The 24,544-nt window shown below is 31.6% G+C and overlaps 3 protein-coding genes across 3 annotated transcripts; all 3 read right to left on the reverse strand.

Moving 5' to 3' along the window:
- Nucleotides 1-5,484: 5,484 nt before the first annotated feature.
- On the reverse strand, nucleotides 5,485-11,794 carry LOC105199609. The gene is made up of 4 exons (XM_011166776.3): nucleotides 10,931-11,794; nucleotides 6,894-7,334; nucleotides 6,524-6,790; nucleotides 5,485-6,437 (listed from the first exon to the last, which is right to left on the reverse strand). The coding sequence occupies exons 1-4, from the start codon at nucleotides 11,392-11,394 to the stop codon at nucleotides 6,275-6,277; spliced, it is 1,335 nt and encodes a 444-aa protein (XP_011165078.1). The 5' UTR covers nucleotides 11,395-11,794; the 3' UTR covers nucleotides 5,485-6,274.
- Nucleotides 11,795-13,370: 1,576 nt separating this feature from the next.
- On the reverse strand, nucleotides 13,371-14,886 carry LOC105199601 (H/ACA ribonucleoprotein complex subunit 2-like protein). Its single transcript, XM_011166764.3, has 3 exons — nucleotides 14,625-14,886; nucleotides 14,349-14,421; nucleotides 13,371-13,820 (listed from the first exon to the last, which is right to left on the reverse strand). The coding sequence occupies exons 1-3, from the start codon at nucleotides 14,788-14,790 to the stop codon at nucleotides 13,589-13,591; spliced, it is 471 nt and encodes a 156-aa protein (XP_011165066.1). The 5' UTR covers nucleotides 14,791-14,886; the 3' UTR covers nucleotides 13,371-13,588.
- Nucleotides 14,887-15,507: 621 nt separating this feature from the next.
- Nucleotides 15,508-23,836, reverse strand: LOC105199591 (meiosis regulator and mRNA stability factor 1-like). Its single transcript, XM_011166751.3, is given in 22 exon segments — nucleotides 15,508-17,203; nucleotides 17,350-17,704; nucleotides 17,801-17,896; nucleotides 17,969-18,348; nucleotides 18,423-18,693; nucleotides 18,833-19,033; nucleotides 19,116-19,499; nucleotides 19,589-19,764; nucleotides 19,843-19,993; nucleotides 20,072-20,283; nucleotides 20,370-20,542; nucleotides 20,639-20,814; nucleotides 21,060-21,458; nucleotides 21,542-21,691; nucleotides 21,809-21,940; nucleotides 22,029-22,111; nucleotides 22,199-22,379; nucleotides 22,535-22,700; nucleotides 22,927-23,065; nucleotides 23,068-23,136; nucleotides 23,225-23,322; nucleotides 23,600-23,836. Coding segments are annotated over 21 exon segments (3,981 nt in total). The 5' UTR covers nucleotides 23,310-23,322; nucleotides 23,600-23,836; the 3' UTR covers nucleotides 15,508-17,201.
- Nucleotides 23,837-24,544: the final 708 nt, after the last annotated feature.

Here is a 24,544-nt window from a genome sequence, read left to right on the forward strand (position 1 = left end):
TATAACAGTATATAACAATTATATAACAATATATAACAGTTATATTGTTAAGTAAAGAATTACAACTAACATTTATATAGCTGTAACCATACAGCACAGAATATTCCAGCAATGTTGCAGTAATATTTTCAACGGTTCTGCAATATTGCTGAAATGTTGCAATGTTGTTGCAATATTGCTAAAACGTTCTGTGCTATATGGGAAATTGGTTTTTGCTAGGTATTGAAAATGCAAGTATAGAACAAATAAGGGTGGGAAGGGAAGCGTACAATGCATACGGGTAAATTAAGTACGAGAAGATACAATTCCTTTTTGAAAATTCCAAAGTTATACGCGGTAAAGCGAATCTTCGTTTCCGATTCACTTTAATTCATCGCAATCTTCTTACATGGAGGCCGCGATAAGTATTTCGTCGCTGATACACGCATTCGCAACAAGTCGCGCTACTGCCCGATTCATAACGGAATTATATTTAAGCGAGAAGAGACGTGGAAGTAAGAGGGAAGCATCTTTCCGGCATAACCGGAGACGAGATGCATGTCTGCTCCGGCGAGGGTGAGAATAACGTCCCACTTGTACGCTACGTCAATTTCGATGTCAATGTTGTTCTCTTCGTCGCTCATGTATATAATATATTTAGCCATAAATGTGTATATTTTATACTGAAACTGGCAATGGAGGAGAGTAGGATTAATAAGCGCGATTATATATTGATAGAGTAGTTGAAAAACCAAAAGGATTCGTGTGCGATTTTCTCGCGTTTGCGGGCGAAGGAGGAAAATGAGAAAGAGAAGCGCATTTCTTCGCGGAACAATTACTTCCTTGATATTATCCAAGCAATATGAGACAGAACAATATAATCAGTCACATTTAACACATATAGTGCTTTAATTTTCACTTTAATTACTTTTTATTTGCTCTTTCCCTTTTAATGTCGCTTTACTCTTACGGAAAAAACTACAAGAATAGGAAAAAATTACTGGTGTATTATTGTACTAAAAAATTGCAATTCTGCCAGTAATTTTTCCGTATTCTTGTAGTTTCTTTACGTAAAAATAATAATGTTGTAGACATGAAAATGTATGAAAGAAATAATAACCGGATATTATTATGTGCCGAACGAATGAGTTACAACACGAAAAGTGTTACGTAGTTTGTGTATAAGAAGCTTTCATTTTTTTTAAGAATTGACGTATAATCGTTCAGATATTATCTAAATAAGAATCTCAGTTTACGCCAGTTATGCTTAAACTACTTGTTTTTTTTTTTATAACAATTTTAAAACAACTCAAGTTATTCTATTTTGTACAGAAAGTTGACAAGCGCAAATTTTGTGGATTTTTAGATACGTTAAAATATTAATTTGTAGTAAAATCGCGGCTATAAAAACAATATTATATGAAATGTTGAAATGAATTCTCATCAAAGGGAAATTGAACCTAGGCTTTTCGCGCATATCACGCACCTATGAGATTTATCTATTTTTGTTAAACTCGTTTAACAATAGAACTATCGATAATTGAAATGCATATCTATTTTTAGGAATTCTCTTTCTTTAAATATATATATATATATATATATACATATATATATATATATATATATATATACATGTGATTAAATTGATCAATTGCAATAAATATCAAAAAATCTCAGAAAATGTAATAAGATAAATTTGAAAAAGAAATATATGAACTAGTTATTTTGACCGCTTTGGTAGTTCTAATGTTATCTGTGAATTCATGTTTGCTTTGTGATTTGTTTTTTCTTGCTTCTTAACATGTTCCTATTACTGAGCAATGTTTTCAACAGCTTTTTTAATTTTAATTTACAGATTTATAAACTTTCACAAGTTATTGGGGCATTTTTTCTTAAGTCTAGCTTTTGAGAAACACATTTTTTTAATAGCGATAAATGAAGTTCTATGATATTATACCTAGTTATGAAACGCTTCACTTCCATCAATTTGCCTGCTATTGCGTAATAATTGTTAATCACAAGCAAGATATATTTATCTGTGATATTTTACTTTTGTATTATTGGAAACAAGTTCATTCCAATTTAATTGAGAACGCGGAATAAAGTTTCTCGATCTTACAATAGACGAACTTTTTATATGCTATTGAGATTGTTCTAAATTTAGAATTAAGAAGATACAGATTTCCTTGCATCTAAAAGTAACATAATTTAGCACTTTCTTATATTTCTATTATTCTTCATATTAATGATTTAAATGCTCTGCTTATATAAGTTACTTTCTCGTAACGTTTTCATAAGTTTCTCTTTTCATATAAAGCTCAAAGTGTTAAATAAAAAAAACTCAATAAAAATAATTTAATTGCCTGTACAAATAAATTTAATACAAAGAAAAACTAACATAATTAATCTATTTTGATGTTATTCAAAGTAAATTCAAAAATATAGTTTGAGAAACGTATGTGAATAACAAAGTTTATCCATTTCTTGTTCGGAATCACTTATAAAAGTACTGCTTGAAGCTTGAACGGTGCAAGAATTATGTAAAAAATAGGTAAACGCGTTCTTTCCGGCATACATAACATATCTGTATTTTGATTTTATCTTTGAATCTCTTTATCCGCAACTAGCCTATTTCAGTTACAATCAGTTTTTTTTCTACCGCTCTAATTATAATTAGTAATGATAATGGAAGACTCTTCTTGCAGATCGTGTTCTGCAATTATGCACGCTATTTCACATCCATGATCGAACGGCATATCCAAAGAAGGAATACAAGTTTTTATAGCTGACGATGTAACGAGGACAAGTAATATTAGCTACTAAGTACGACTTATATCCCCGTAACTGTAAGGGAGAATTTAATTTAGCGGTATCTTAAAATATCTACAAGAACGCGAAACGAAGACGCAAAGAACGTAGTTAGAAAAGGATCGGCCGACAATCCACGATTAATTTCGCACTTCCCTAATCGATCGAACCGACCACGACGACTTCTGCGTTTCGGTTCAATTTGTGCGCGCGAATGCGAATCGTCGTTCTACGCTCATCTACCTTGAGGGGTGATAATAGTCTTTTCATATGTAACATATATTTATACACAATATCACGCACTATTTTTGCGTACGGGCGTGATAAATACCAAGCAGATACGACTGTGTTATTTGTACGAATAATCTCATTCGAGAGGCACGGGATGTCCTTCCGCATCATTCATGAATAAATAGATTTCTTTACAATACGCAACTAGTTAAAAGTACCTTACCAGACACGCTTTTAAATAGTTTTACACGTTTTAGTTTTACAATTTGTAAAATTTTTTTATTCTCTCAGTTAAATTTGAATTTCTTTGTTGTATAATTATAGCGCTGAATGTATCTACTACGACATTTTTAAACATTAAAATAATTTTTTTGCTAAATATTTAAAAAATTTTTTTTAAATAAGCAGAACCTTGTTGCTAAAAAATGAAAGTAACCTTAAATTTGAACAGTGTCTTAGATATAATCCTCCTAAAAAGGGACATTAAGAGGATGCTATACTGACGGAAATTACCGACCATTACAGTGTTCATTAATTTTTGAATTAGCTTTACAAATCACAAAATCCTTTTGCAAAATAAAAGTACGCACCAAAACAAAGTCTGCTCTGGTAAATTTTATGAGAAAATCGATCAAAAAGTTAAAAATTCATTTATTTTCGTCTCGTGGATCTGTCAACCAAGGTTAATTTTTGTTATTTACTGACGTTCTGTAGCTCGTATGTATAAAATGAGACCAGGGCGAACTTCAGAAAACTCTAACACACAACACTGACTGTGTATCGTTTCAGTCAACAACCTAACAAAAAAGTTTAATAGGTGAACAGCTGTACGTGTCCAAATTTCGCTTAGCGCACGTAAACGATGGCAAGAAGAGCAGTGGCTGTAGTTGATAGGTCTTTTCGCAGATGGCGAAATAATCGAAAAACAAAGACAGATCTATGCGTTGGACAAAGAGCGATAGCCTGGTCTCCCTCGAAAAATAATCTGCAATGCCGACGTCGAGGAAGTTCTTCGGTCACTATAGCATCCTCTTAAACATGTAAAAAAAAGCGCCAAGTATATTTTTTTCGTAACCCAAAATAGCAATGGATAAAACCAAACCAAACCAAAACTGCAATGGATAAAACCAAATATAATATTATCAAAAAAAAGTAAAATCAAAATTATTCTAAGTATATCTATTACCAATGAGGTGAGGCTTTAAACCACGTTGCGATTGACCACCAGCCACTTACAGTGTTCGAACAGTGGAAAAACTCTAAGCACCGGCCACTGTAAATGGCTGTGGTCAATTGCAACATGGTCAAACGGAACAATCCCGTGCTAATAAGTAGCAAATTATGTGACAGATAAAATTAAAGATGATCAAAATCTCTAGCAGCAGCGTACTTGGCGCGCTCGTATATAAGTTATACTGTTAAAATTATCTTTTATAACAATTTAGTAATAACATTATAATTTTTATAATATAAAATAATTAAAAACCATTCCATAACGCACGGTACGCGCACCCGTCTGTGCACTGGAAGTGTCTCTCTTTGATTTTGACGAGAGTTGTAGTATAAATCAAAATAAGGGACACGTATTTTTTTTACACGTGCCCTAATACACTTTTAAGGGTAAAACACCCCTTTGAATAAAATTGGGTTTTTTCTTTTGAAGCGTGTATCGTCGAAACTAAGACATAGAGAAAAATATTCTCAATGAAAGTTGAATGCATGTTTTTCTTGCATAAGATGACAGAAACATTTCGAGGACAATCTGTGTCTAACATGAAAACGCAGACATCGAGAAAAACATTTACTACAAAATAAAACGACACTACACTGAAGAATAACAACAATTACGGTGTTGTAAGACATTAATTTCTTGTTTAAAAAATAGTATGTAATTAATATAAGTTAAACATTTATTTATTGGTCTACATGATTCGACTAGAATATTTGTTCTCTTCAACATTTTACAGATAAGGAGACTTGGATTACAAAAAATTATTACTTACACATTCCATACCTTCACTATCTAACGCCAGCTCATCAACTAACAACAAGAGAACTAACATAAAACTAATTCAAAAATTAGTTAGAAATTTTATCTTCTATACTGCATTTATACAATTCAATTAATGTATTTATTAAATTCGATTAGTGTAGAAATATGCATAACCACGCTACTGGCGCGTGCACTTTGGGTCATTTCCTTACATACGTAACTCTTGAATCTATTTAAAAAATCTAGTTAATCTAATCTTACCGTTTAAATTTTAATTTTAAATAAAATTGAAAGAACTTGGAAAATTTTTTTACAAAATTATATTTGAATAAATCAAGTATTACTTTGCAATTATTCGTAAATACAATAAAAAACATTGACTTAAATTATTATTATATTAAATTATTATATACGTGTATTTAATATAATATACATATGTGTTGAACCTTATTCTTTTAATAAAAGATAAAAAATTTTATTTATATAATATTTATTTTAGAAATTTGTATATATTACAATATATTTTATTAATGTAAAAATGAGTAACGAAAATAGTAACGATTCGTTAATTTTTGAGTAACGGTAATGGTAACGAGTTATTTTTATAAAGTAATTTTACCAACCCTGAAAATATATTATTTCATAATGGTTAAATTGTTATAAAAGAGAAGATTTAATGTTATTGCATTACATAATTGGCTATAGTTATCTAAAAAACATCCAACCTATATAAAGTTTGTTTGGAAAAAATGTAAATAATTTTAAAATATAGACAAAAACTGTTCTCTATTAATTTTAGACACACATTAGGCTTAGATCTTTTTTGTTTATGTAGAAAAATGTACGAATTGCCCCACTGATTACAATAATTCAAAAATTATAATTTTATGGGTTGGACGTTTCTTGCATAACTATGACTAATTATATTCAAATTATATTAGAAAAAATATCATATAATTATATTTTTTATTATTTATAGTTAAATTATCATACGTTCTAATAAAGGAGTATTCAGCACCTGAGTGACAGGAATTGATTATATAAACGCAAATCTTTCGATTACGGCAATGTATTTTTGTCGAAATGAGCTTTCTTAGAATATTTTAAATAAATTTAAAATTTATTGCAGCGACCATTAAAATATTATAAAAACATTACTTTTTTTAAATATTTGTTTATTCCTGTCATGTGCCATTGTTTTCTCGATATAATCGATTTACAATATGTGTTTAAAAACTCAAGGAAAAGTTTGTTATGTTATCATTAAAATATTATAGAAAAATCCGGCGTTTGTTTCTTAGATCGCATTTGAAGTTTCGCTTCTTTTTCCGGGCTATATTTCACCACTTGATTCAGTGAACTCAGTAATAATTTATTAAAAAGTAATCTTATGCTCGATAATTTCAAAGCATAACGTAATATAAATCTGAAATGACATATATTATTCCATTATTATCTAATTAAATTTTTTTTTGCATGCTAAACAATTTGCGTAATGTAATAAAAACTTACTTCCATATCTTATAAATGATCCAGTCTGAATAGCTAAGAGATGCGCTTAAACGCGGCATGTTTACATCAAGTGGATTTATGATAAGTAACATCGCGGACTTATAAGACATGCGTAAAAAAGGATAATAATTCAACGGTTCGACAATGCATCTCGTAATGTGTTCCCATTCGCTTGTCACTTCCTTCAAATTTGGAATCATCCAATATTGACAATAATCTTGGAAGCATCGTTTTATTTCTTTGAGACTGCCACTGCAGAAATTATATCTGTGAAGTAACGTAATGAGATTTAATTAATAACATAACATTTCCTAGATACACCGATGTAAATGTTTTGTTTCTAAAAATAATATTTCGACGCGATACGTACTCATCTTCTATTCCAAGATAATATCCGTAACACCTCCAAAGATGACAGTAAGCCTCAAAATCCTCATCGGTGCAACCGTGCACTCCAAATTCTTGCGGATAGAGTAAAATGAAGCCTACAAAGCACAATTGAATCATTGCCATGTCAGCGCTGTTTACATACTTCTGCTTGAATGGCAAATCTATGAACGATTTATACGGTCGTTGACCGATCTTCTCAAATGGACATGCTTCGGCGAAATCTTTTAGAAGCAATTCACGATCCGGACTCCATGGATTTGCAAATTTACACGCATTTTTGACTTCGTCAATCCGAGATAGTTTTTCTCTTATTATCATGTGCTTTCTGCGCGTAATCTGCATGCTCTGGAAGGCAGGCGTTTCCTTTACCCATGGTTCTCCATTGAACCAAGAAAACATCCGGTGTATAGCCGATACATACCTTTGAAATTAATGGGAATTAAATAATTGTGTATTAATTTATATATATAATGATATTTCATGTATCATGTAATAATATCAAATATGCTGCATAATAATGTAGAGGAAAGGAGGGGGTTGTGGAACACCATTTTGTTTTTTCACAATAACTCAGTAAATTAACGCAACACAAGTTTAACCAACGCCAGTTTATTAGCCATTGAGTTCTACCAATCACTCTATAGGTAAAAGCTCATCAGGTATATAGAACAAACATAATTTACAATTTACTAAAGAGAGAAAGTCGGCTCTTTATCGGGGCCAATTTTAAAAATTCGCGTTTATTGCAAAATGGCGCTTATCTGAATTTAATAGCGTTTTTCACTGGGAAAAACTGAGTGCGCACCCGCCGCAGGCAACGCGTTTCACTGGAAAGTTGAATTTTTGCACTATATAGTGCGAGAATTCGGCACGAACTCTGAGAGACAGTGTTAATTTAGTGCAATATATTGGTTGTACAAAATGGTGATAATTTTTTAAATTCACGAGATGCCCGATAGCATTTGAACTATTAAATTTACTTTCTTCGTTATCATCCAACAGTGATAAAGATGAATTATTAAAAAAAGATTCTCGGAAAATTCCAAAGATCGAAAACTTTGTTCAAATGGTGCATAATCTTTATACGGATAAGGCTGTAAGTATTATATTCATTGTTTCTGCAGATTATTGTGTTACGTAAAACAATAATATTTATGTATTGTATAAATATGCTATTAATACTATATAGAAATATATTATATTATTATATATTTATCTATTTCATAAGCTTTTCCGAAATAAAAATCAATTTTTTATATAAAGCCTAGCTGGACATTGCCGTTATTATTGAAAAGCTTTCTTTTTTTATAAATATTGTAAATATTATTTATTATTTGTATGTATATATTACAACAAACGTTTCGACTAAGGATGCAGTAGAAAGTGATTTTTACCGGATAGCCGGATACCGAATCAATATTGTATGTATACTCTCGCGACCGGATACTGGATAATCCGGCCGGATACTATTTTGCCGGATAAATCGGATATTATCCGGCAGAAAATGTTCCAAAAATAAAGTTAAATTATTAATCAAATAAAAAAAAACAAAATATTTTTTTTTTTATAGAAACAATGTTTTATTATCTTTATTTTCAATTTAATTTGAACAATTGTAAAACAATTATTTTAAAAATTAAATATTTAAATTTTTCATTATAAAAATTAACATTTTTGCATTGTCTAAGACTAATTTATTTTGATTGTCTACATAAACGTTCTCTGCGGAACTAAATAGCCTTTTAGAATTTACTGAAGAGGGTGGAGCACTTAAATATTTTAAAACAAGCTAGATTTTCTAAATTTGGAAATTCAGAATAATGTTTTTTCAACCACGATATTGGATTGTTTATCCTTTTTATTAGAGATAATACCAAATATTTCTGAAATTCATGTGCTGTAAGCTTAAATCACGTCAATTTTCGGCAACACTGCCGATAACATTTTTTATCAATAGTTTCGCAAAATTGATATGATTTATAGTTTCATTCGCAATAATAGACGTTGGTAACATTAATGGTCGAAAAAGACCAGGATGACCGCTTTCAGACTTCTCTCAGATCGAAATAAGCAATGGTGTTAACATTAGATTATCCGTCGGATAAAAGAAAATACCCAACTATCCGATACTATCTGGTGCATCACTAATTTTGACTCTCCATTCGGGTCCTTTCCAGTATTTTTTTAATTTGTAAACAATATAATGTCCTCAATCCTAATGCAAGTACTGATTAAAATAATAAGCAAGCGAGAAGAAAATCAATAAAAACGTATTTATCTTAAAATCTTTATTTGTGTTGTAAAAATATTAATTAAAATATATTTACATTAAAGTTATTAATAAATTATGTATTACATTAAACATATATAACGGATTGCAAATATTATTTGTTTACAAAAGAACACTTATGTGTATTAAATACGGCGGCGCAATGTGCTACAAAACTGCATTGAGAATAATTACATGCAAAAAATTTGCACTTTTAATATACCCGGGCAGTGTAGTCTAAATTTAGTGAGTTTCCAGTGCGCACTTAGTTCTGCCCACTGAAAAACGCTGTAAGAATTCGAATTACCATTTAAAATTAAATTGGTTTTTTAAATGTTAACCCTTAAACACGTAAGTGGGCTGAGAGATCCCATATGAAGTTTTGAACGCTTGCTATGTGAAGACGGAATGAGATAGGAGGATTTTACGTCTTTGGACCAAGACGTAAAAAAAGTTTGAAATCTCCTCTTTCGATTGATATGGTTGATCAACTTTTTTGGTCAACTAGAATTCGAACGGCACGGCAGCAAAGTTTTGTTAAGGTCAATGCAACCCATATAGTGTGTAAGTAAAACTTTTTTTTGTGAGTATTTTACATAAAAAAAGTTGGACAAAATACGTTCAAACAGGTCGGTTTGCAGATGTTACTCGCATATACTCTGTCTAAAGTTGGAATACTATAAAATGCCGTAGAAAAGAGAGTTTTTCCAAAATATATCATCAAACACATCAATTTTTAATTTTAGACACAATTTAATCCAAAATACCTCATATTCGCCTTGTTACATAAGTACATTTTTTAATAAAAATGACAATGATATAATTTTTTTTTGAAAGAATCTTTAGCTTTAAAACGCCGTATTGTAAAGTTTTTCAAAGTTTTTTTGTTGCAAAGATATGATTTTTTTTTTAAGTGGATTTTTCGATGCCCAAAAATACCTCATATTCTTTATGTTACATAATTATACTTTTTAAAAGGAATGACTTTGCCAAATTTTATTTTGAAAGTGACTCTTTAGCTTTAAAACGCCATATTTCGAAGTCTTTAAACATTTTTTGTTGCAAAGATATGATTTTTTGAAGGAAAAGTGGATTTTTAACCAATTTCTCATTTTTGCTTAATGGTTTTGCGTTTATAACTTCACAATAAATTATTTTTTGGCAATGCCGATTGTGCAGTCACACTCCTGAGATTTTAAACTTTTGTTTAAAAAAAAATTGTAAAAAAATATTGATTGTAATCAAAGTTATAGTTTCTTAAAGTTAAAAAAGTCTCCCAGACCCAAAAATGTTTCCGTATTTTAGGATCGGTGTGTTTAAGGGTTAAAAAAACTAAGATCTAAAAAAAGCTCTACAACAAAAACTGAGTATTTTCATGCTGAATAAATAGAAAAAAATCTGAATCCGATCTATCCATTTGTTTTAGAAATATTTTGGGTACCAATTTAAAAAACACGCTATCGAGAAAAAAACGATATCTCTTTAATTTTTTAATAAAAAAATTACATTTTAGTAACAAAACTATATATAAGACATTAGTACCCGATTTGATATACCACTATGTTCGGAGAAAAAAATTAATAAATATAGGATTATTTTTGATGCCTCCTAAGTGTATGCAATCCCTTAATAGACAATAATTAAGCATAATAAGGCAATTGTATCACGATATAACTTGGCAATTATTTGCAACACTTTTGAATACTTATCTGCCTAACGAAAAATAGTAACGTTAGGAAGTGACATACCTTTTAAAACTCAAATAGAGTGTATGAGATTGATTACCCAGGATAACTGGGTTTAAAATATTTTCGAAAGAAAATGCAGGTAATAACGACAACATTACACTTATGGTAATTCCGACTAAATATTCCTGGGCGAATTTTTGGCCCCTGCGGTATTTATCCATATCCAACCATTCGGGTTTCTTCACCGGTGACTGACCGCAATCTCCTTGCCGAAAGGAAGCCGGAATGAATTTCAATAAAGACTCTGGCACGTTCGGATAGAATTTGGACAGATTCTTATTAATCCATTTGTATTTTTGGCTCACTGTCCATTCATCGAAGTCGCTCGGAAATAAATTCTGGTCAAATGTATCACGTAACAGCTTTACGTAATTTTCCAAATCTTCATTTGCTCGCAGTTTTGTTGTATTGTTGAAAGTATACTCGCAAGTGTCAGCTTTTTGAAGTTTATCATTACTCGTCATGTTTACGAAGTAAATTTCTTGTAACGCAATGAGAAATAGACTTTAGAGATGTTCTGCTTAGCTTAAGGCTGCAATCGAAACACTCACTGGTATGTATGTATATACGTTCGATGTAACCGCAAATCCTGCACTAAAGCGTTGATGAATACAGAATTTTATATATAAGATGTGAACAAGGTCACTGTGATTGTGAATGTCATCCATGTATGTATAGAGCTCTGTGATGCCACCAAACCATTTGTTAAAAAAGCAGAGATACCAGTGTATTTATAGTTTGGGAGAAATAGTAGGGGTACCGGAAAACATGCCTTGGGGTCATTGCTCTTTGGGCACACGGAACTATGCATATTATAATTGCGTATCGAATGCCATAAAGCTGACCTCGCTAACATTTTTTCTTTAAGGCTCCTGAGTACTCGCCGCGGCCATAATGAAGTCGTGACGTCAGAAGCGAAAAATTGCGTGAAATGACACGTAATTTTGTCCGACATGCCATTTGTAAATAAAGCCAATTTGGATAAAAACAAACTAAGCAGATGACTTTAAAACACTTCTAAATATCGGTCACGACTATCCTTTTTCAGCCTAACAATCAGTAAATAGTTGTAAAAAGCATGTAAAGTGAAGCAATTGAAACAGGAAAACACATGGGCACGTAATTTTGTCCGACGTGCCATTTCTAAATAATGCCAATTTGGATAAAACAGACTAATCAGATGGCTTTAAAACACTTCTAAATATCGGTCACGACTATCCTTTTTTCGCTTAGCAGTCAGTAAATAGTCGTAAAAAGCACGTAAAGTGACGTCTATTCAGACAGGAAAACACACGGATAGCTATTAAAAGGAGTGAAAAATGTACTTTTATGTATAAAATTCAAAGAAACTTTACTCGAGGTTCATTTTTACGAATTTGATAAATACGAGACAAGTCATATTTTCACAATGAAACACATAATAACAAAATGACATGCACGATAACATTTCAGGACAAAATTACGTGTCATTTCACGCAATTTTTCGCTTCTGACATCACGACTTCATTATGGCCGCGGCGAGTACTCAGGAGCCTTAACCAGAAAAAAATCATGAAGAGATCAAAATTAAAAAAAACTTTGTGAATATTTAAAAAATAGAGGGTGATAGAAAAAAACGGATATCGTAGTTGTTTTCATCGAAATCCTATAGAAACATCCTATAAAACTTCAAAGTACAAAGCACAAGACCAACCTAAATTTTGTAGACCTGTGTTATTAATATTATAGGTACATACCTATTGTTGTTTAAACTATGCAATTAAAAAAAATCGTATAAATTTTATTATCTGAAAGATTTAATTTTTATTAATTTATATAAAGTATCTTTTATTTTATATTTTTTAAAAATTATAATTTGAAAGTGTGTGATATCAAAAGCTCACAAAGGGAGGCCGCGACTAGTGAATCACCGATTTTAATATAAATTTTATGAGTGTGTAGTACTCACTTACACATTTATTACAATAAAACCGTAAGTTGTAAAAATTTATGTATTCTCGAGAAAAATGACTACTAAATATTTCCAGCACCTATAGTATCAGGTTACAGCTTTTAGCTTTTTTATAAAGTCTAGACGAAAAGAAAAACAAAACTTGTTTACTCGGAGACTGTTATAAATATAACTAACGCCGGACGTTACGCCGTTGATCGACGATTACCAAAATAGTACCGTTCTTCTGTAATAGTACTGTACGATCGCGAGATTTCTTTGCCAGTAGCGCGCGCCTGTTTTGTTTTATATAATAATAAAGAAAAATGCGCAGATTTTTCGAATAATTTAAATAATTGAAGTTTCAAGTTCGAATCTTAAACTGTTATCGTAAAAAATTAAATCACAAATATGGAAAGCATGATAAAATAAATTGGTAAAAATTATATATATATATATATATATATATATATATATATATATATATATATATACATGTGTGTGTGTGTGTGTGTATGTAAAATGGTTTAATGAAAAATAGAGATAATTTATACAAACTAGATCCTAATTTAATCGATAAAATGTTTGCTTTGTATGATTTTCATTTGTCATACACATTATTGATTAAAAGTAATTAATTAAAAACTAATTTATATATTGTATAATTTGAATACAATATACAAAATTATACAAGCATATAATATACAAGTTTAGTCTAGATGCAAAAATTATAGAGGCGCAGAAAGAGTTTTCATCACAAGTTTAATTTCGTCATAAAGTTCCTTGTAGTCGGGATGTTCCTTTATGAGCACCATAAGACTACCACGCTTCATGCCCATTGCCCCACCAATATCCATTCTTGATGGAGTAAAACAATAGGGAATATTTTTGTCTTCACACACAATCGGTAAGTGGCACATAATATCTATGGGATAGACATCTCCAGCAAAGACAACCAACCTAAAATGAAGAAATTTTAGTACAAAAGACATTTTTCATTAAACTAATCTATAATCTTAAACAGTAAAAATGTTAATAACTGTTTTTTAACAATCTCACACAAATAAAATTATCACTAGTGTTAACTATCATTGCAACTAAAATTTTAATTATACAAAATAATTCAATTTTTCATTTGATCTCACTTTGCATAAATTATAAGAAACAGACTCGTTTTATAATATGCATAATAGCGTATTTAGACTAAGGAAGAAATTAAAGATAATTGGTCAAATAACAAGCAAATCAAATTGTTAAAAAAATATTAATTTTAATCTCTAGAAACAATTTTTTCCTAACGCTGAAGAACTCAGTAGAGTTAAAATATGTTTGTACTCGTTTAATTAAGATCAAAATTTATACTTTTTTTCAACAACTTGATTTGCTCATAATTTGGTCGATTATATTCTTGTTTAAAATTTAATGTTGTGCACATATTGTATCTCGACATGCCAATATCAGATAATCAATGCAGGAAGTAAAGCTTACCCTGTTTCACCTTTACGAAGATGTTTCTGGACGTCTTTTAAACCGTTGCGCAAGTAAGTTTTATGTTTAGACGCTGAAATAAACGAAAATTATTCCCATAAAATTACTATATGCTTAAATAGTTTCTGTCCTGACAGATACACTTTATATTTCCGAAAAACATTACTTCCAAAAACATTATTAAATTCTATTACTTTGTACATTATAAAATATAGTATATTAAACTATTGTCACAAAATATTCGTGTATTAAATAACAGCGATTGAAATAGCTCACCTTTCTTTATACATTTGTAAATCTTTTTGGTTAGCTTCTTTGATGCCATAGGTTTGGAAATGGCATTCACAAATTGTAGCTTTTCCTCGTAACTGATTTCTGGAGCATCAATATTTTCGTCCTTCACTACGCTATCGTCAACCTCCATTTTAATAGATTCCTGCATTTTCTGTGAATATTTTCAATTTCGTCAATAAACAATACACGTGCTCAAACACACTACGGCAAGACTGCGCAACACAAAACATACAAAGATTATCACAGACTGCGCTCAGTTAAAAATAAAACCTGTCAACTAGCGCCTTCACGTGAACGTAATTTTAACTACGTTATCACATTTATCAATATTTTCAACGGGTAACACGTTGTATCTATAGGTACGATGTTCCGTTTCACATTCGCGAAATAATCGATTTTCTTATGAGAAACTAATAAACATTAAAAAAACAAAATAGATATGTTTGTTATAGAACACTTTAACTGTTGTGATTTCAAAATATTTAGCGCTTCGTAAAATAATTTCTGATAGACTAAAAATGATTTTTATTTAAAGTGATTTGGGTTTTATTTTTTAAAACTTAAATACACTACTTCAATAAACAGAATAAAGTCAAATGACGTTTTATTAACATTTAATAAGATTATTTTAACATCTTAATAACATGTCTAACACCAGTAAGATATTATTAAAAAGTCATTTTACGTCACTTTTAATTGTCAGGATTGCTGGCGTTTTATTTTTAAGATAACGGCGGGATAATAAAAATAATTATTTATCAAAAATTTTATCTTTTATCTCTTATTTGCAATCTCTGTAACAATCCGCATCTTATAATAATGTAAAACATAGCACTCTCACATCAACAGCAAATATATCTTTGAATATTGTATGAATCAATTTTTCCTTTTATTCCTTCATTGTACAATATATAAAAAGATTATACCTATTGTACATGTATATTAAATGAATTTATGAAATACTTATTTAGACACGATTCCATTGATGATTTATATATTAAAATTTCTCTTGTTATTATGATAAAATCATCTTATATATACATATGTATATGATTTCATTTACAGTTTTTCGTTTAAGTTTCAATTAAATTAATCATCCATCATTTAAAACACCAAAGCAAATCGAGTGTGCAATAAAACTTATTAGACATTTAGAACATAAGACAACCTTGCATGGTGTATTTTAATAATGACAATCTTAATAATAACAAACGCAGTATACACACAAAATGTCTGTGATTAAACAAATTAAAAGTTTTATCTCATAGACACGTACAGCAAGAAGACTGCCGAAATATTGTTGCAACATTGCTGCAACGTTGCAACAATATTATTGCAAGTTTTGTACACACGGAAATTCTTTTGCAAATATAAAATACAATAGAATTCATCATTATCCATAAATATACACGTCACAAAACTATTTTTTTTAATAACAAAAAATTAACAAAATAATAAAAAAGTCACTACACGAATACTATACAATTCTCGTAATTATCTAATACCCGCGATGCCCAGCTATTATTCAACTGTACCGCAAATATTTTAGCGATTCAAATTCGTGGAGATAGTACAATCATTATATATTTCTAATCCTCCGGTTTATTTTTAAATAGCGTATTACGTAATTAAATCTGATAAACTAGTATCGCATAAAACTTGGAATTCGTTGTAGTTATAATTCTAGTATACAATTTAATTGTATGAATTTTGGAATGCTTATGCGATACTCGAAACGTTAGGCCACTTTTGGCGCGCATCGTCAATTTCAATATTAAAATTAGTAATGCGCACCAAAAGCGGCCTATGCGTTTCAAATATCGTACATTCAAATATTGTACATACATACAAGCATTCCAACAGCAATTCGGCTACACGTTACATCCCGAATTGTTCAATTGTACAATTAGATTGTATACTAAAATTATAGCTACAATGTATTCCAAGTTTTGTGCGATACTATAATAGTTTGCCAGATTTATCGTAATACGCTATTTTATCTCTTTATGCAGTAAATTTTATTACACCATCCATGTAATATTTACAATGAGTATGAAGATTAAAAGTGAGATCATCACGCATTCATTTTTTTCTGTACAATTCAAAATGAGTTGCATTCTTATTATACATCTTATATTACATATTTAAATATATCAGCAGAACGTAAAAATATATTAGGCAGAATCACAGGGTGTACCAGTCACCGTTCTTTAAATAAAAGAAAAAAAAAGAAAGATATTGTGCTGCTCCAGAGATATTCGGTTTAAATTTTTATCTTATCTCCTTTTAAATAAAATTTACATGATACTTATTGCTAATATTTATTTATTACCGAACAAATCTGTCTCAACGATCTTTGTTAAAATTTTATCTCTGCGCCCCATTTTACATTATATTCTTTCGATTCTGCCATACAGTTAGCACTAACTCAATCTCAAAACATCGAAGATTTTTCATCGATAAAATTATTTCTTCATTACGTATTGTGAAAATCGCGTGGTAGTAACAGCGTATCACTCCAATTTTATATGTATGTCATCACTCATTCACATGACACATTCCTAAAATTATACACTCAGCAGTAAAAAATCTATCAATGATAAATTAGACAAAAATTTGTCAGACAACTTAAAAGAAATAACTGAAGATGCATGGCACATAAGAGAATTTTTCTTCATTTTTTTTTTTAAATAATGTAGCTACTTACAGTGTTTACTAGAGGTGCTGTAATTCTCGCTGTTTTCATTATCGTCGATAACAATAATATATTCATCGACAAAAATAACATCTGCGTCGACAACATTTTCGGAACTAGTAAAATTAAGATGATGCCTTGCGTTAGTGGCAATTTTTCCCTGATTATCTACCAATGCTTTCTTTTTAGGTGTTAGCGATAAAGAAGGAAGTGGCAACTCCGATGAGTGTGGTGCAACAACAGGAGAAGTAGGCGAATAAAATGGGTTAGGTGCAGCAGATAACAGATTTTTGGCCGGTGACAGCAAATTCGATATATCGTCGGCGGACAGTATTGGCACCTGATTCCAGTTTTCTAAAATTTTCAGCTTGAAAAAGAACGAATGAATTAACAAACTATGTATATAAGACGAACTAAATCACTTTCTCATATAGAAACATATCCAACAGAAAAAGAAATGTACCTGTACATTCGGGGAATGTTCATCTTGTGAATAGGTAAATTTTGTTGGAGACATCCACAGTGAAGATTTCGAGCGTTCTTCTTTGCACATGACATCCTGCAAGAATGATAAATCAATAGTTTCGGTCATCATATCATGACAAATTATTAATGATAATTAAAATAATACCTCGGGCGGGGAATCGGGTTTAGGTGGCGGTGGAGGGAAATTACGTGTGCGTAATTTCGGTGTGCGCATCAAGCTGTTTAAGAGGCTTTCACCGCCGCTTTCCAGAGCTGGCCAGTTAATCGAGCGTTTTTCCGAATTTGGTAAGTTCTTCCAATGCTTGTCACAAGTCTTCGACAGTACATCTTCATTATCCTTTGCTTTCCAAGAAATAACATTTGTCAATGGATCAAGCCACTTTTCGTGATCGTCCATTGTGCTGAAAGCGTTGGAAACATTTACGCGACAGGAAGAATCACTTTCAAATGAATCGTTGCTGGAATCTGTATCGTGATAGGATGACATCGATTTGTACCCCAGCGGCAGAAACAAACCGACAGAATCTTAAAAGAACAATTCAAATTAATAAGATATCGACGAGTATATAAAAGAAATTGTACTTTAACTATTTATTTACCAGCTAGCTTTTTATTCAAGCAGATAATCGCTTCTTTTTTCCGTGTCTCTTTTATCGTTACAGTGCAAGGCAAGGCTTGTAAAAGTGCAGTTATTGTTGGAAAACCGTATTGTGCAGGTATACAAGGTGATCCTATGAAATTCAAGTATGATACTTCAAACTGTGATAAGTTTAATGTACCATCGCAATTTATCATTACAAGATAAAGTTCACAGGCAAAACGATGCAATGGTGTCAGCTCGATGAATTGTTCGTTATTTATCACTGTAAACTGTAAAACACATTTTGGAAATATGATAAATTTATGAAAAAAGTGCTTTGGATCGTTCAGAGCGTGATTTTGATAAATTAGTTTTAATGGCATTGTGAACAATACTAGGTCGCTCCTCTTGCATTAAATTTATGCGTACCCGAACAACATTTGCCAGATCTTTTTTAAAGTTGTCTAGATTACATTGCTTCAAATAATACTGAAAGTATTGTTGCACGAATTCTCTAATAGGCATTCTATATTGGGGTTGACCCATTAATATGCGCCGGCATTGGAGAATTGTTTGCTGCAAATATTTGTCTATTATGATAATAGCTGGTCCTGTAACCAAATTTATAACCTGCGACAGAAGAGAACAAATTCTCAAACGATATTCTCAATTAAGGCGTTACTAATTAATCGATTGTAGATGTTGCAATTACCTGAACGGTATCTCCAAGCTTCTGCATAAGTTGCAACATTGAACTGCAGCCGAACAATTCGGGACGCAACGCATAACCGAATTGATGTTGGAACATCTGTGCGATGCTTGAAACGCTTAGGCCGCTTTTGGCGCGCATCACCAATTTTAATATTTGTTCAGAGAGAACTTTAAGACCCTCTTTCTTGGTTAAAGATATCTGTCTCTCGCCTCCGTTTACTTCCTCGATCTTAACTACATCCGGGATTGCTTCAAATAATTCGATCAATTTGGTGAATCCGTAATCCGATACGCGGCATTGATGCCCAAAGTGATGATGATAAGAAGGTACAAATTTGTTGAACTGCATTCTACATTGTGGAACGTGTTGCAGTAGTTCGACCACCTGTTAAATTACAAGGGTTTATTTTAATAGCGCTCAAATTTTGTAGGGTTTCCTCAAAATCTATGAAGTAATTTATTATTCATACGAACTTCCTTGGCGAACACTTTCGTTCGTTCGATTTCTTCGGCAGTTTGCTCGCGTTTGGGAATAGTTATCATTTTATCGCCATTTTCCAAAGGAGTCACGACAACCGTGTTCTCGAGCACTTCACCGAGAATATCCTCGATATCACATACACCGTAATCCACGATGTCCCAAGGTTTTGCTGGAAAAAAATTTATATGTACCAATTGTCTATCTTTAAAAAATAACTGTGGAGAATATGTCACAAAATTATTGGTACCTATTACTCGATTATAAACGTTTGGTAATTCTGAAAGTGCCACTTGTTTGCTCGCTTTCGATTTCAGTACTCGCAACAAATCCGAGGTGAATCTGCGTACTTGAGCACGATGCGATAACGTAACTACACGCTTGTTGCCCTCTCCCATTACCTGGAAGAAATACGCGAGAATTAACAGATCATTCAACGATTTAACAGCTATTCGGAACGTGCCGTTTAATTTACGTACTTGTACAGTGTGCGTAAGTGCCTCTAACAGATCTATTAGTTTAGTAAATCCGTAATCGGCAACTCTGCACTGACGTCCGAAATGATGGTGATAAGCTGGTATAAATTGATTAAAGGGTAACTGGCAGTGCGGAGCGGTTTTCAGAAGATCGATCAGCTCGCGGCTGAAAAGGGCTAGCTGATTTGCGAGTGGTGGACTCACACATTTAGTTTCTGAAAATAGTCATGTATAACTCTTGCACAATCTTGAACAACACACATACTCAACTAATTCTGATAATATTACAAAATAATTTTACCATCGTGATTATTTTCATGATCCTTTTCCCCTGTCCATACAATATACTTCACGCTACCGATATTTTGTCTCAATTCGACACATGATAAGCATGAAACTAAATGTTCCAAAGGTACACCATTCTCTATGATTTCTAATTGTTCTTTGAATTCTGCCTCATAACAGTTTGGTAAACTAAAATTATTTGATAGATTGTAATGTATGTATCCTTAAATTAATATTATAATTCTATTGCAGTGTATACCAAATTTAACATTAATAAAAAAATACCTTGGCAAGGGTAGAATGCCATTGTGCGACGCTAGTAATTGTTGCATACGAGACTCGAGAAGTTTCAAAGAGATCTTTATATTCGGTAAGGATGCCATTTCTTGTTCCGCCCAGCCTTTGTCAGACAACGGTTTCGAGGTATGCATCGTGCAATACGGCAATTTGACTTGTCCATCCTACAAACATTATTAACATGTCTTATAATATCTATAAAATTTACGATTTTCTACCATAAAAAAAAAAAGTAAATTAATTCAGTATGAATCGCTTTACAATATGATCAAAGCTTTTTGGCGATAACGGAAACTATAGTGTAGCTTTACCATAATCGAAAAAGCTCAGACTCGGCGTCTCTGTCATCATTTTACAAATGCTGCAAACAACACACGTGTAACACAAAATATATCGGATTGTTGCGTACCTGTATCGTATTACTAACGCACGGCGACGGCGTGTTTCTATGATCCGGATTGAGTGAAACCATTCTGCCACTCGGATCTTCAGTGATTACGCATACGTCTCTCATCTTGTAGAGTTCCGACACGCTTATAGAGATCATAAACCGGCTCTCGTACATCTCGCGGAATTTGAATAGCGGCAGTTTGTGTCCCGGGACTTCTTGCAAGAGCATTACGATTTGCGCTCGGATAAGTTGCAAATTTGGTCCACCGATATGAGCATAAGATATCAAAATGCGCTTGTAACCTATTTTACGACGATGTAATTGCGAGATCACATACTGTGCGTCCGATAATGAAGGTACTTTGACACTAGCAGCGTAATTACCGTCCGATTGCATAAATACACAAATATGACAGCTCTAGAATAGAAAAGAAACGTATCTCTACAATAAATAAATTGTACATAAATTATAACTTTTTCAATAAATAAATAGTCACGTACCGAGACGTGTTCCCTGAATATAGACGAAAGAATTTGCTTCATATCTCTCATATTGATGTTTTGATCTAAATTTGTTACTTGTAATTCGATGGGTATATTAATGCCATTATTTGTACTATGTCCGACGCGATTATTAGGAATAAAAAATTTCTAGAGAAGAAAAGAGTAAGAGAGAATAAATTAAGCGTAAGATAAATTATATAAATAAAATATAAAATACATAAATAAATCAACGTCGCGTAACAGTACAAAAAAAAGACAAAGTACCTCTACTTCTTCGTTTTCTGCATCACTTAGATGCGACCGTGATGTTTGATTGTGTTGTCTTGTCCCTTGTAACATATTATTTTCGTAAAGTGATGGTGTTTTATTGTTTCGTGTAGAAATCTGCTGCTGATTCTAAAAAAAAGGAAAACATCCGTTTGTCTTAACATTTTTTTTTTCAATATATAATAATGTTAGGTGAACAAAAAAATTGTGTTTGTACCTGACCGTGCCATGAGCTTTTTTCTCTAGTCGGTGCATCAAACAGTGGAGATGGGCTACGTCGTTTGAAAGAATTGGATTGCACTATTTCAACAATAGATAATATTAATCGTTATACGCGGTGGAAATGAAAAAACATATAATAACATAAAATTGATTTCAAATTTTTACCATTATAATTAACAGCTAATGAATTGTATGATTGCCGTCCTTCAAGCCATTCGGCAGCATGAAAAAATGCACCGTGTGTACCTCTGATGCGTCTAAGACCTTCAGGAGTTGAGGCAACAGCAACATTATCCCAAGCCTGTGGGAAGTGAACCCATTTACTTAAGGTCTTTGACTTTTCCGCCTTGAAAACAAAATTAAACAATCGTTTAGCACGTTATACAAGTGTTGTAAACAATGAGTAAACTAATTATAGCAAATTACAGATAACGATAAGACAATATAATCGAATATTATAATAATATCTAGGTAAATTTAAATATTCTAAACAAAACTAACTCTATATTGTTCTTCCCATGCATGGCTATATGGTTGAGGGCTTGGTCCAATTGGCCAAATTAAATTTGGTGACTGCACTCTAGTAAAGTCGTTGTATGGCTTATTAAAAGCTACATCGCCGCTACTCATATAACTTTCAAAAAATATGGGAGATTGCTGTATCAATCTATGAAATGTAAAACATAAAAACATTAAAATTATATTTTTATTACAATTTTATAGCGAATATAAAATTTGTCTCGTATATCAGATAAGATCAAAAAGAATCACAGGCCGAATCAGCAAGAATAAAAATCTACTCGTGACTTTGGGACTCGGATCCATCATTATAAAAAAAGGATATCGTATTAATTCGCCAGATAAATAGATTTAACAAAATTACACAAACTGACCCCGATGGTGGACCATTGATGGATGCACAATAGGGATTGAAAGGCGGATAGACACCTACTACAGACGATGAAGATTGATAATGCGGATATTGAAAGGTTCTTGTCCCTAATACAGAGGCACTCGTAGGATACATTTTTGGGAACTGTTCTGCTTGGAATTAGTAACAATTTCCGATTCACTGACTGCTCTGCTTTGAGTTACAATATTTCCTGAAAGAATATTATTAATTACAATAAGTTTATTGACGGTAAATAAAATCTTTTGCTTCATTTTGCTAGAACTTCAACAAACTAGTACCTAGATTTTCGGCGATTATATTTTCTTTTTCCTTCCCAAGATATCTTACAAATATTTTTGAGCCAAAAACATATTCTCTTTCCATACATTTCTGAGCCCTAGCAAAAATATAAAAAAAATCACATTGTTACAGTTTGTTAACAAGTAATTATACTTATAAATGACGTTGTAGATGAAAATGTACAAGTATCTAGATGCTATCGATTATAAGAGTGATTAATAATTATTAATCATTTAAGATTTTATTCTAAATGGATTCAATAGGAAATGCATAAATGGGAAATGGCAAATGTAAAATAAATTGTATTGCATATAAAATAAACATTTTTCGATATTAAACAAATTTCTTTGACAATGGTGACACAACAGACTTACCACGAACAGAAATAAAATCGTCACTCAACATTATAATATTGAACATTGAATTAAAAAAAAGAAAAAAATTAATAAATACTCGGCAAGACATATATTACTCTAAATAATTTCACTGTAAGAAACCTTAATACGTGCTTATAAATGGAAACTTATAATACAATGTTCTTTGATACCGCTACATTCGTTACATTACTGTCCATTTATTTCGAATTGACCCTGTTTATGTTTTCATCCCTACTACATGATAAAGAAGGCATACAAGATTGTTTTTCATATCTTTTTTCTGTATACACAATCCGGTGGTAGAACGAAGAATGTGAAAGGCTGATTTGCACGACACATAGGCGGGTTATTTAAATAAGGATTAATATACAGATAAACTAAGAAACGAACAAAACATATAGAAACATAAATTTTAATGAAGTTTTTCAAGTTTTGAAGCCAAAACTGAAGTTCTCAAAAAAACTCTAATTTACTCTAAGAAATATATCTACTTGATATTTATGATAATCAGAATTAATAAAATATATATCTGTCTACAGAACTGTGCGACGTAAAGCGTATAATGACAGTATTTGATTGAATATCTATCACGCGACCACCGCAATTGTTAGACAATTGCTTAAGACGACGCTTAATGACATTAACATCCATTTCATCAGGAAGGTTATTAATTAGAAGATCATAGGATTCATTACCCAAAGTGTTAAATTACATTTGTAACAGGTAATTTGAGAATGTATTTATGTAGATAGATTATGTGCTGGTAAATTCAGACATTATAAAGATACCGTCAAAGGTGGTTAATTTGTATTTTGAAAAATCATTGTTAATCCCATGGAATTACACAATGGCTGAATTACAGAGAAGTCTTAGCATCTACCGTAGAACCACAATCGTCCTCTGGTTCGCACAGTGAACTATTGGGCAGAGAGACGGAGAGAA

This window comes from Solenopsis invicta, chromosome 16, assembly GCF_016802725.1.
Source record: "Solenopsis invicta isolate M01_SB chromosome 16, UNIL_Sinv_3.0, whole genome shotgun sequence".
NCBI classification, from domain to species: Eukaryota; Metazoa; Arthropoda; class Insecta; order Hymenoptera; family Formicidae; genus Solenopsis; species Solenopsis invicta.

What these genes read in the sequence shown, in the direction of transcription:
- LOC105199609 (XM_011166776.3), bottom strand. Translation starts at nt 11,394, where the DNA reads ATGACGAGTAATGATAAACTTCAAAAAGCTGACACTTGCGAGTATACT. An exon ending in CTCTATTTGAGTTTTAAAAG is followed by an intron (nt 7,335 to 10,930) that starts GTATGTCACTTC and finishes TTAATTTCAAAG; the next exon opens with GTATGTATCGGCTATACACC. An exon ending in TATCTTGGAATAGAAGATGA is followed by an intron (nt 6,791 to 6,893) that starts GTACGTATCGCG and finishes GTTACTTCACAG; the next exon opens with ATATAATTTCTGCAGTGGCA.
- LOC105199601 (XM_011166764.3), bottom strand. Translation starts at nt 14,790, where the DNA reads ATGCAGGAATCTATTAAAATGGAGGTTGACGATAGCGTAGTGAAGGAC. An exon ending in TTACAAATGTATAAAGAAAG is followed by an intron (nt 14,422 to 14,624) that starts GTGAGCTATTTC and finishes CGTTTATTTCAG; the next exon opens with CGTCTAAACATAAAACTTAC. An exon ending in CTTCGTAAAGGTGAAACAGG is followed by an intron (nt 13,821 to 14,348) that starts GTAAGCTTTACT and finishes TCTTCATTTTAG; the next exon opens with GTTGGTTGTCTTTGCTGGAG.